The sequence below is a fragment of the Hermetia illucens genome, chromosome 2 (genome assembly GCF_905115235.1).
Source record: "Hermetia illucens chromosome 2, iHerIll2.2.curated.20191125, whole genome shotgun sequence".
NCBI classification, from domain to species: Eukaryota; Metazoa; Arthropoda; class Insecta; order Diptera; family Stratiomyidae; genus Hermetia; species Hermetia illucens.
This window is the reverse complement of record NC_051850.1, coordinates 148,544,747-148,558,143: the sequence shown is the minus strand read 5'-3', so window position 1 is coordinate 148,558,143 and position 13,397 is coordinate 148,544,747. Positions and strand designations below refer to the sequence as shown.

Here is a 13,397-nt window from a genome sequence, read left to right as displayed (position 1 = left end):
AGAATGTCGAGATATTCATTCGCAATCATCCAGCCAATGATGACAACTAGAGGATCAGCGGAATATCTCGATATTTTTACAATTCATAAGGGCACCCCAAGTTTCTTTGGAGTTCTCCATATATAACCCCCGCTTTTAGCCGGAAACAATGTGAACCATACCGCATTCTTCCAATCCTTTAGTGTCGATGTGCTACCTCAAGTACGAGGTACACACCTTTGTGTTGTGCAATTTCAACCCCCAGCTTTATGGATCTTCGGCCGTGCAGACTTTGCTGGCACAATATTACTCAGGTTAATGTTTTGCCATGGTAGTTTTGTATTCTGTGTCTGGATACAATCCTTTTTAATGTTAGCTTTGGTCCTCTTCGCTAATGATGTTTCCTCTTGTTTTAGTATTCTGCCATTATCATGGATGCCATCACATACGCTCACGCTATCGAGCGCCAATGATTCGCTCTCTTTCAAGAGATCGCGCATTTTATCGCTCGCGTGATATAGCCGTCTACTATACTGAAATATAAACTCCACGATGTCATCTACGTCAGCCGCGCATGACATCCGGTCGCAGTATTTACATGGACTGTGCTCCATTGAATAGTATTCATATTATTTTGTCCAATCCCTATATCTCAACCTTATTGTCAGATTATCCATTATATGTCATCAATACTTCAGTTAGGAGTGGTGACTCCAGTCTAACGCTCTGTTGTTGAACCAGACTTGTTGGTAGATCACACGTTCAACCGGTGTATCGTGCTTTAACGTCAAAAGATATTAACATCTCCTTCCTTGTTTATGGCATTCTATAACTAAGTAATAGTTCGGTATCCTATATAACCACTAAATTTATGAGCGACACCACGACCCTCTGACCGATTAATAGGTTATGGTGGGCGGGGCACTTAAGCTGGAAAGTCTATCTATAGTAGATCAAGAAGACGTGGTACCAGGACGCCAGACAGCTTTTGGGGACATTGGTGAACTTCGATGCAAAACTAGGACGTCTGGAGTTTCTTACTAAGGCAAGCCTAGACCGGATCGATTGTTGCGCCGTTGATGATGACGATGTATAATAGCTTAGTAGTCAGTTTGGTCGTGGCGCTAACGGCGTGCTGGGTGAATCTCTTTGTCCCACAAGTTCCCGGATTAACCATTTCGCAATATTATATTAAGGTACTGCTTGGGCTTGGGGAGATAGTAGTCCACGGTTATTTTGGTGTGTACATACCAAGAAGACTACACGCAGGAGGTGAAACTGCAGCAAGCTTTGAATTTTTACGGGACAAAAAAAATAACACCCGGTTGGCAGTCAAGCTCGCAATTGCATCTTCATTGGTATTAGTTCTCATTTGTGTCATGGTGTTAGTGCATGTGGCTGCATTTGTAATACAAATTTTCCAGCTTGGTGCCAAAATCAATCGTAGACGGCGGCGATCTGAATAATATGGCAAGGTTTGTAACTGGTTGCCTTGTTACATGGATTCGCACACATAGAAGTGCTATGGGAATACGACACACAATACATAAACAGATGCGTAGAACGCACTAAAATCTTAACATGGCCTCAAACCGGATGATTCATATTTTGTTCTGCTTTTTATACTAGTTTCACCGCCTGTGTTTAATCTTTTTGGTACATACACAATTAATGCTGGCAGCTCAGAGCCAATGAACGTTAATTTTGTTGTTACCCCTTGCATAACACCTTATCTGACTATTTGGTTTTCCAGGGTCTCGGTGCTTCGATCTTATAACCTTCCCCATTGGGATAGACAATTTCGCATCTTTTCGTATCTCCTCCTATGAGAAGGATAGAGACACGCCTTTGATGATGCCAAATCTATAGGAGAAAATGTTGGGAAATAAAAAACATAAGGAGTAGTGCATTGATTTAATATTCAAAAGGAAGTGATTTGCAGTTCCGGCAGAACCAAAACTTTCGGTTGCGCGAAAGCAACCATTTAAACGCCGATTATACTTTCAATTCCAGTTAAAGGAAATTGATTCCGCCCAGATACATTTTTCAAATCCATGAAAACCAGTCAGTCCACTAGGACCGGGAAATTTTTTCCATAAAAGCTTCGTAGAATACATCCTTAAACTGTATTGTAGGTTTTTTGGGAGGATATACTTTCAATTGTGCAGGAGAGGGCTTGAGTTCCTAGTGGACAATTGTTTGGGGGGTCGCGGATGTGGAAATATGGAGTGTTGAATTCTTTTGTCTTTCTGACACGCCTGTTCGTTCTCTTGATGGACTTGACGGACAGTGCTGTAAAACAAGTTTGGATGTCTTCATCTGGAATTATGCCAAAACTAATATCCGTGGGACCCCTGTCCGGGGAAATGATTTCTTCTTCCGTATCAGCGTCAGCGATTATCTCTCATCACTACTCCCCATGTGTCTCTTCGGTCGATATCTAATCCTCCGTAGCGGGGATTTTAATTTGTTGATGCATTTGTAGATAGTATTCACTTCTTTAGGGCTCGGTCTATGCGTTTTATAGAATGAAGCATGGGGTCCTTTCGCTTTTCGAAAAAGTCTCCTTTAATCAAATTCGTAGATATGGCATCGTCGTATTCGATTTTATCCATTATAATGACTTTATTTCCTTTGTAAGATTTGAGATAATATACTGGCTTTTCTCCAAATTGGCGGACTATTTGTAGTTTTTCCTGATCGAATTTTGGTCACCGCTCTTTTGTATTGCAAATACTTCTCGATATACCACTTTGGATTTTATCTTTTTACTCCTGCTTCGATGTTGGTGTATAGAACAGCGCATACCCTAAGCCGTTGGTTACAACTACCAATTCTTTGGTAGTGAATTCTCAGATGATTTATTTACTATGTAATTCGATAATGTGCTATCTAAAAAGAACTCATTTTCTTCTATATGCTTTCCGTAATTTCATATGTGAATGCCCTATGTATCTTCTTTAGGATTTTTCTAAAGGTGCGCACTCAATTTCGCTTCTTTCGCCAGTTCTAGATGCGTTCCATATGCTTCAAAATGCTATTTTCTTCTGTGATACGGCGTCTCTCATTGCATTTCCATTGGTTTTCTAATGTCGTTGTTCGCATAGGTTGTTTTCATATGAATTCGGTGTGATTTTGACGTTATTTTAGCCTCAACAAAATGCTGAAATTAAATTCCTGAATGGATACGATACCATTAAAGTAGTTATCGCCTGGTGTTTGTAATTTTTAACAATAAAAACATAATTTTTTCTCCTCTTATAAAAATTTCTATTTTCCGGGAGCTACTCAATTCCTTCTTCATTTCATATTTGCATAGTTTTCGAAATAATTTTTCCGAGTTTGAAGCAAACTTGGTGCAAATTTGTAGATCTGATCTTTTACACTGGGCATGCACTAAAGGTCCTGTAGATATTTTCGGGCAACCGATATGTTCGCGAGGGTTTGCTCTTAACGCTCATGTCAAGGGGCTGTTGAACACTCTGGCACAAAGATATAAAAGCAGCTAGAATACTTTTCGGACAGACTTCGTATACAACAGACTGAATCGCAACAAGCATAAATCCTTATCTCCGGTGCCACCATTTATGTATCACATCAGTTCTGGGCTGAAATCTATAAAAATCGATAATTTAATGTACTTTTCAATCGATGCATATGCATCCGACTAAATCACTGCATCTATCAAGAAAATAAATATACCTATGCAGAAAATATAGAAAGTTTAATAATAATAACTTTTATCTAGAATAAAGCATAAACATAGCAAGCTTCGTACTGTGTTCTTGAATAGACTTAGTAACTTTGTACAGCTTTAGGCACAAACTAAGCTTACCCACTACATTTACCCATATACAATATTCAATAAAATTTCGGAAATGAGGTGAACAAAATAAGCTCCCACTACCCTGAGACTTGCCGCTCACATAAAATGAATCTAAAACAAAGCACGAATAAATTTACCGAAAGATTTTTATTTAGATGTAAGTAAATGATATTCTTTGTCAATGTTTGCCTTATGTTTCAGACCTAGTCATTTTAAACAAAGCAACCATTTAAGCAAATAACCCACTTCGACTTGAGTACGTAACGCATTGTACTTAGCCATATCCTTACTACTACTAAAATGCTATTGCTGTTATGATTGAACGTAGGATATATTAAATCTTTGGTCAACTAGATAAAACGATTGTCATAATTTTGGGGAAGTATCCGCTTACAAAAGTTGGTCGTTTGATGAATTATTCGCACCCCTTAATGGGCAACTCACAACAAAATTGAGAAGTTTTTGAGTACAACGTTTGATCACCAATAAGCAATATGGACCGATTTAGGAACAAAATGAGTTTACGATCGTATTCAGAGCTAAATAAATTTTGTTCATCTATATATTTGTTGATATTTTTTTGTTGTATTTTTTTTGTAACGAATGTATTTACTTTGTTATGCAATAAAATTTAATTTATTTTTATTATATCTTTACTGTTGTTGATACCAGGATTTTCAGAGGTAAGGTAAGTGCATAGGCTCGAATTTGACTAAAATTTCCGTGGTGAACTTCTTTTTTGTAGTAGTATACTTATAATCTTTATTCTAATTTTAATAAATAAAAAAAAACCAAAACATATTCTTCTGCTTACATCTCTTAAACAATAAACTTGATATGTTTAAGGCTCAGCCATGTTACTATCAAATGGAACATGAATATTGCAATTAATTTTCTTGCCATTGAACCAATTAGGCTAGAGGTTAGTTTTAAGACATGTAGTCAGAACACGGAAAACACAACAAACCACTTCTCGCTGAATTCGTATTTTTCCAGGTTTGTTCAGCTTTTATAGTCTGATTTTCAATTATATGCCTTTGGCGCCAGCGGTATCTTACGGGCAGAGATCAAATATTTCTTTTAAATGCACTCGTTGACGATACTAGTGCAATTTTCTTATTTTCGATAATATGTTCTTTTAAAATGAAAATAATTGATTGATTTAATTAAAGGATATTTTTTCACTAATAATTTGTATTGGACAAGACCTCCCGTAGATCCATCCTAGACTCATGAAATACAGTAATATAGGCGATGATATACTAACAAATCCTAATATTTTGAATATCAGCAGCACCCAAAAGTGGATATTCTGATATAACAGGTGCATATACATTACGTGCAAGGCACTAATACGACAAATGTTTTTATAAAAGAAGTACACAAAACTTTTCATACCTGAAGCGTCCAGCTTCTGGTTTCCCGAATTGTTCTTATTGTAACTGCAAACAACTTTTACTGAGACTTTTCGTTATTTTATTTTTTCTATTTGGTCCAATCCAATTTTTATTTTATATGATATTTTTTCGAGCAAATTCGATATAAAAACTTTAGTCTGATGACTCCCTCTTCCCCTTAAAAATACCCGAGACTCACAAATTCATAAAGGGGCATCCTCCAATGTTATGTATGACCTGAGGATGCCAGGGTAGCGTGGGAGCCCCAAAGGCCGTACCTCTTGAGACAGTGTAAGCATCGATTGACGATGTGATCCATCATGGATTTTCCCTCTCGATCGCGGCACTCGGGGCGGAAGTTTCACGGTTCCAAACGCAGGGTCGGTTAAAGTGGTCAAAGGGCCCCAGCAAAGAAACGAACAATCACATGTCGTCGGAATACTTCAATGGAGTTTCAATATTTGCAGGCGCACCTTCACGATTAATTTCGCCAAAATTTTACGTTTGCGAGATAACTTTCTTCTCTTGGTCGACGCCAGCCCAGTTAAGTCAGCACCTTTTTACCTACATATTAACCCAGTAATGACTTTTTCGAAAATATTGCTTTCAAAATTCGGCAGGGTTACGCTAAACGCAGTTGGTATTTTGGGGGTTAACAAGGAGGACATAAGAGCTCCGGTAGCGTTTGTTATTAAACACTGCTCTCTAAATAAGTACGTAAAGAAAATTGGGTAGGAAATCTCATTTACAGTGCCGGAAAACATGCTCAAATTTTTTAATGATGTTTTCCGTTCAATACCAACGTAATTTTAATTTTTATAATACATGTTTTATACATGATTTTGTGATGTGTAATTTCAATTTTTAAAATAAAAATGCCATAAAGCACCCACTTTCATTCTAGCCGTTAATATTTTGAGCGGAAAAAAACTTGCTCGGCTTCTAAAATACGATTTTTCAACGTCATACGTCAGAAAACCAGGACGCTTTGTGTACTTAGTTCAATTTCCATCACACTTGGTAGGATCATACTTTATAGTGTAGCTTATATTACTACAAAATTCCATGATTCTAGGATGAACTTATGTTATGAATTTGCAATCAATTACTAAAAATTATAGTAACGTAGTATTATTAATTTGATTTGAACAGATATCGGTATGTAGGGTATTTCGGAGCCTAAGCACTGTAAAGTGGCAATGATTTTTCCGTTGTGTAAGTTCTAAGAATGGGTCCGTGAAAGAAATTACCGTTCAACCACCGGCGTCCCTCCTTGTGCATTAAACGAGGTGAAGCCAGCTTTGAAAAGTACTAGTCGAGACCTTTCATTTGATACTCCACATGACTTTTTTCGGTGAAAAAAATGTACACCCCCCTTTTGCATCTATGGAGCCCTGCTTAAATTCCAAGTGGAACGATGTAACTGACTGTACTCGTGGGAGTTCACAGTTCCCATCAAATATGGTGTCAATCGGAGCAGCAATTTCTGAAAAAAGTGTGTGTGACAGACAGACGGACAGGCACATACCGATTTCAATAAGATTTTGTTTTACACAAAAGCTTAAAAAAGCAAGTATGTGAATTAAACGTTGAATAAATTGCCATATAGCGCTTCGCAGTAACAACCGCGCGACAGTGCTGAAGCTTGGCGTCAACAAGCCACAACATCAGAACCATTTTATGGCTTGCCTCCTTTTACTCATCGACGGTGATGTTTTTGCGAGATTACGATCCCTAATCTTTTTGTCAACGATTTTCGAAAAATGTTCGATGGGATTCAAGTCAGGGGCGGGCCATTGAAGAGTGTTTACATGGTTGTCGGACAGCCAACTTTTCGTCATCTTAGTTGAAAGTCTTGTATTATTGTCATGTATAAAAATCCAATCATCCAATTTGTCACGAGAATGAGATAGCATAGATCCTGATAATAAATTACAGTATTTGGCACCAGTAATTAGACTTACAAACTTAAAAATTAGGCCAACTGTATCACAACACAAAAAAAAAAGCCGGTACCATCATCCGCCATCATGTTTGGCCGAGAGTTCTTGGTGTTTGATGTTTTAACGTTTTCCAGAAGGTAGTCGAACGAATTCCTTCTGTTGAAAAAAATATAAATTTTGATTAGATGAATCATAAGATACGACGGTACATCCTTTGGCATTCCATTCAACAAACTCTTTCGCGAATCATAATCATGTGTAACGATTTCTTGGCGATGTTAATGCCTTGTGAGTGGGTCGAGCTCAATCGGTTTTGCATGCTGCATGGAACATAAATAAGACAAAAAAACATTTTGATTGTCTAGCGCAAAATATTTCTACTTCCACGGGTTATTGGTCCAATTTACGACATGAGAACGCCTTTTTAAACGAATCTTTTCACACAATATGAACAAGCAGACGGACATGGGTCTTAGTTGATTTTCTCGGATGCCCGGTACTCTTTTTTCTTGCAAGGGGGTTCGTGTTACGGAATCGGACTTCGAGATGCTGAATTCCTTAGCAACTACTCTCTGCTTGCTATAATGACAAAGGGCTTCACCTTCTCGGGCAATTATTTTCTAACAACGCAATGAATCATCCACAAAAAACTAAATTTACCAGCGTACGTATAAATGAGATCATGAGTCGGCCGGAGGAATTTCCACCCTTTCTCACTGCGGGGATTACCTACCTTATCCCTAAGAAGGACACGGTGCAGGACTCCGCAAACACCGATTACTTGTTTACCAACTCTCTACAAATTCATCACGTCCACCTCGAGACCAACAACATTCTGTCCGAGGAGCAGTTGGGTCAAGGGGTTGCAAAGAGCAACTCATTATCGACTCGGTAGTTGTAGGACAAGCAACTAGAGGCCAAACAAACCTCTTTAGTTGCTATATCAATTATGCCAAGGCTTTTGATAGCGTCCCGCATACCTGGCAAATCGATATCCTACATCTGTATCGCATTGATCCGAAATTAATCAAGTTTTTGGCAACAGTCATGGAAGGGTGGGATACCAGCTTATCGGTGCGTACATCTGAAGGTGCTAATACCTCAGAGCCCATCCATATACGGAGGGGCATCTTCCAGAAGGATTCGTTGAGTCCCCTTTGGTTTTGTATGGGACTGAACCCCCTTTTATGGCTACTGAATGATGCTAGAGGGCATAGTTTTGCAATAAATGATGGCCTACGTGCTAAGTGCGAACTGACACACTTGATGTACTTTGTCGACATCAAGCTGTATGCTGGTACTGACAATCATCTTAGAAGTCTGTTGCGAATAATAGACATGTTCAGCTGTGATATTCGAATGGAGTTTGGATTAGACAAGTGTCGAATCCAAGCCATCCGCAAAGGTCATAACGAGCCGCATGCCGGCCATAGCATTGGTGACCTCTACATCGAAGCTATGACCGAGACAGACTTCTACAAGTACCTAGGAATTCAGCAAGGAACCCATGCTCGAGTTGGTGATCTGAAGGATGCTCTGCTGTCCGAATTACTGCGACCTGTAAAGCTGGTGCTGAAATCGCATCTCTCGGGGAAGAACAAAATAAGCGCGTTGAATGTATTCGCTATCCCCTCACTGGCTTATGCATTCGAAATATTGCCGTGGACGAAGACCGATTTGGAAAACGTCCAGCGGCGGATATGGACAACTATGTCCAAATTCCGAATGCATCATCCAAAGTCTGTCGTGGAGCGGATGAACCTGCCTCGTGACATCGGAGGTAGGGGCGTGGTTCACATGGCGGCACAACATCATCGCCAAGTCGACTCGCTACGCGCTTATTTTTACAGCAAAGAGTAGGCGAGTCCCTTGCATGCGGCTGTCTATAAGGCAGACTGTGGCCTGACTCCAGTTAACTTGAAGGATCGATCTTTCAATCCTCTGAGTATGGTGAAGTCGGACCAAGAGTGGATCGATGAATGGAAGTCGAAGGCAATGCACAACAACACGTGAATTCTCTCTGGCAGTCATTTGTCGAACAGCTGGCTGTGTGCTGGGGAGTTTTTTGCTGAGACGGAGGGGTTCATGTGTGCCATTCAGGACGGCGTGGCCGCCACCCGAGCTTATAAAAAGCTCATCATGAAGGAATGGGTGGAGAACGATCGGTGCAGAATGTGTGGTTCGGCGTTAGAGACGTTGGACCATCTCATTTCTGGCTGTACTGTTATGGCACCGGTGCAATACATCACCAGGCATAAAGCTGTATGTAAGGTTATCCATCAAAACCTTGCATACAAGCATGGGCTGATCACCATGTCCGGTTTACCGATATGAGCCGTAGTGAGTACTTGATAGTTCTACTTGCAGCATGTATTGGGACCGGCAAGTTTTGACTGATCGCCATACTCCACACAACAAGCCTGACGTACTGTCAGTTGACAAGACGGGTCGCTCCGCGTATATTGTTGATGTTGCTATTCCCCATAATAGCAACATTGAACGAAAATACGTGGAAAAGAAGGTGAACTATGAGCCATTGGCTCCGGAAATCAAAGAAATTTGCGCGTCTCGAGCGGGTGGTTGTAGTTCCCATAATATTGTCAGCTACAGGTATTGTACCTAAATCCCTCACGGCTTCCCTTGATGTCCTGGGACTTAAGCACAGTCTGGGTCAAACCATGCAGAAGTACACCATTCTACAAACGTGCTCGATGTTGCGGGGAGTTCTCGACGAATTCTCCCATTAACCTACCAACGGCCAACCCTACCAGCCAGCGCCCCTTTAGTTTTTAAGTAGGTAGTATCGTGCAAGCCTAAATGCTTGGCACTTAGTGCTGGTATTAGATAAAATCCGGAAATAACCAAGAAAATAAATTTGAGCAATTTTTTTTCACTAAATCAACTATAAATTTGCTAATTACTTTGGGAAAATTGTTGAAAATGGCAATAATGAAAATAGTTACTTTATGACACCTTTCGTCAAAAATTGAAAGCATCTTTAAAAATGTTGAGCTCGTTTTTTCTCCAGCACTCTATATGCAACCAGGAACCGACGTGAGGATGTAGAGGAACGGAGGAAGATACGAGCTTTCGTCCTTGGGAAAGAATTTTACCAGCTCAACACAAGTGTCCCTTTCTTCTACCTAGCTTCAATCATAAAAAAACGGCTCGATTGGTCTTGTATCCATGAATGTCAAGTGCAAATTAGTTATATGCTAGTATTTCTACTCCGCATTGGGAAAACAGGTGAATCTTTCTAACTCTTCCCCATCCCTTTCGCACATAGTGCATTGAAAAATCCCCCATTCCATCCCATCTAGCGAATAATTCAAGTTTAACTACAAATTCCTAAAACACATTTTTATTCTACAAACCAAAATACAACATTATGTTCAACGATGTCTTATCTTTTTGCTTATATTCCCACCCTTCTTCGCCGAACTGCTGTTCAGCTTATGTTTCGCACTATTGCTGGGCGTCGCTGAATTCTTGTTCGTATCATTCGCAGGTGTCCCTGGCCTGTCTGAAATAATGGGAAGCAAAGTCAGCACATACTTTCACTTCTTAAATGCAAAAATATTCGTTTACCATCTTTGTCATCTTTTCCCGCACTTTTTATTGACGTCGCACCATCGTGTGCTGTCGTTGTGTTGTGGTTCGATAGGGGTCCAATCTGATTATCACTGGAGTCTTCGTTAGTTATGGACTCTGATTCGCTGTTACGATCAGCTGTAAATGATACGGAAGTTGAATACTGCATGATGCAGCTGTTCGAATTGGAGTTAGCATTTCGGGAAGTCTTCATACTCACGATTGCATATCGCCATCGAAGTTATACTCGACTTGGAAAACAAACGCTCAGCCTCCTTGAACTTTCGATTTCTTTTGTCGGCCTTGGAGTTTGTGCTCTTGTTTGATGTCAAATATCGGTCCCATCCCCGAATTATGTTTCCGTAGAGCTGGGTGTCTTCTAAATATGAGCCCTCGAATGCATAGATTTGCCTTTCTAAATTTGCCAGTTGCTCCTGTGGTCGGAAGAGAATAAACGCGTTTCATCGAAATCAAATAATGTTGATACTTGACAAACAAATAGAAATGCAGCAGTTGAAAACGGGAAAACTTACTGAAATTTCCGCCTTTCGCTTAATAAGTTCCGCCAATTCCGATCGAGTTGTATCTAAATTTGACGACTTCGCAGCCATGTTGTTTGTTTTGGTTTTTCTTTGCTTCATGGTTGTGTTATCATTTGTTTGTTTTACTGATGGGGAACTCATTGTGATGCGTTTACTTGACAGTTTTATGTATTAAACATTAGTCGTTTCACATTCATTTAATTATAAATCGCCTTTTCTGTGTTCGCCAGGCGATTTGAGTGAATTTAAAAATGTCAAAGGACAGCACCACTTCGCTCAAAACTTCTACAAGCATTGATATTTTAACGATTGGCAACAGTGGGAAAATGTCATTCGGTATTTATTTATTTTTATTTAGTTAGAACTTGCTTTCTTTCCGTCTAAAAATATGGCTTGCTAGTTGGAAAGTTTCAGCAAATAAAGTGATCTTTAGTAGAGATTCGCATACACAACATTCCAAAAAATTGTTTTTGTAGAATGACTAGCAAAAGTAGTTATGTTGCTCGAGTTAATCAGGTTGATCCCATCCTGAATGCAAGTCGGTAAAGAAGTATTAAATTCCTTTTAATTTCAGTTCGATGCAATCCAGTTTGATAAGGATATCCTTAAGATACTTAGGGAACAATTGTTTTCAACAATCCAAAGTTTATCGGTAATTATATAGTTGAATAAGTAACCTTTGACCGGTGGAGGCAGCGGCCTTGCACTTTGATGGTATTTCAGCCGGCAAGCAATATTTAAAGATAATAGAATGTGGAGAGATAAGAGGATGAGAATAGTCTTTAATTCTCTGCATTTCTTTTGTCAGTGCAAACTCCGGCGTTGGCTAATATTCATATCAATTCTTGCAGCCTACAATCCTAGCTCGATTCCAGCCCGAGTTTGAGCTGCTTCTGCAGTCGGCAGTTTGGCTAGGATCCATCGGAAAGCAGTTCGCATCATTTGGACAACAACTTCTTCTAATTTGCTACGACAAAGACGAACTAACACGGTCGCGGCTTTGTCTTCACTTTCTCTTGACTGTGCTTCCGAAATATGCAAAAGATAATGCGGAACAACGGCTGGCCGGAAAAGAATGGGTCAATACCATTTTGTCATGGACCGAAAATACTTTGCTTATCTTGTCGGTCGTAAATTTCTTCCGTTTCCTAAAGTCTGGGAAGAAACCAACACTGATTGATTTCTTGCTAGGATTGGACTACATAACATTGCACAGTAGTCGTAGGCGCGACGTCGGGTACAGTCACATCACAAGGGAATTGATATGGAACGGGTTCATGGTAATCTCTAAGATAAAAAAGTCATCGCAGTCGCTATAGCTGCTTATCCTTTCAGGAATTGCTTATGGTTATGTTGCCCCTCATTAATTACAAAAAAGTGCAACGGAATGTAAAAGGTTTCTTCAGCAAGCACGCAGAACATGTGAGTTCGAAAAGTGTGGCACCCGTAATGGATGTCCACACGGTCTGTGCTTACTGCGAGGATCGTCCAACGCTTCCACATCATATTGGATGTGGACACATATTTTGTTATTACTGTTTAGAGGGTAATATTATGGCGGATCAAGGGTTTTTATGTCCACTATGTGGGGCATCGGCTGTTAAAATTATGCGGCTTCCTGTAGCGGATTAGGGAGAAATGTAATAGCATTTAGCTTTATTTTGTGTAGGATTTAGATAACATTCTGTGTATTGTGCATGGAACTGAGTTAGGGTCGATTTTAAAATAAATGTTTGAAAAAAAAAATTGTTTTTGCAGTTGTTTTAATTTAAGAGAATTCCTTGGTAAAAAAACGTTTTAAAGCGTAATCCCTTACATCACTGGCAACACGCTTCCCGGGCAGGGCGGTCAACTGAAACTGCTCTGTATCAGTGGACAGAGGTACTACGGGATGCCATAGAAACAAAAGGAATAGCACCTCGTGCGTTTTTGGATATCGAAGGAGCATTCGACAACACATCGCACACAGAGATACAAGTTGCCCTGAGCCGCAAGGGAGTGGGAAACACCCTGGCATTCTGGTTGGGCAAAATGTTAGAAAGCAGGCAAATAGAAGTACAAACATGTACAAATTCTATTATCATGTACACTGCTCAAGGTTGTCCACAGAGCGAGGTAC

The 13,397-nt window shown here is 39.8% G+C and overlaps 2 protein-coding genes across 2 annotated transcripts; one reads left to right on the top strand and one right to left on the bottom strand.

The window, feature by feature from the left end:
• Positions 1-10,484: 10,484 nt before the first annotated feature.
• On the bottom strand, positions 10,485-11,419 carry LOC119649583 (chromatin modification-related protein MEAF6). The gene is made up of 4 exons (XM_038051787.1): positions 11,270-11,419; positions 10,957-11,170; positions 10,734-10,874; positions 10,485-10,668 (listed from the first exon to the last, which is right to left on the bottom strand). The coding sequence occupies exons 1-4, from the start codon at positions 11,417-11,419 to the stop codon at positions 10,538-10,540; spliced, it is 636 nt and encodes a 211-aa protein (XP_037907715.1). The 3' UTR covers positions 10,485-10,537.
• Positions 11,420-13,024, top strand: LOC119649582 (peroxisome biogenesis factor 2). Its single transcript, XM_038051786.1, has 4 exons — positions 11,420-11,794; positions 11,853-11,930; positions 12,130-12,558; positions 12,614-13,024. Exons 1-4 carry the CDS (start codon positions 11,756-11,758, stop codon positions 12,908-12,910), a joined length of 843 nt encoding a protein of 280 aa, XP_037907714.1. The 5' UTR covers positions 11,420-11,755; the 3' UTR covers positions 12,911-13,024.
• Positions 13,025-13,397: the final 373 nt, after the last annotated feature.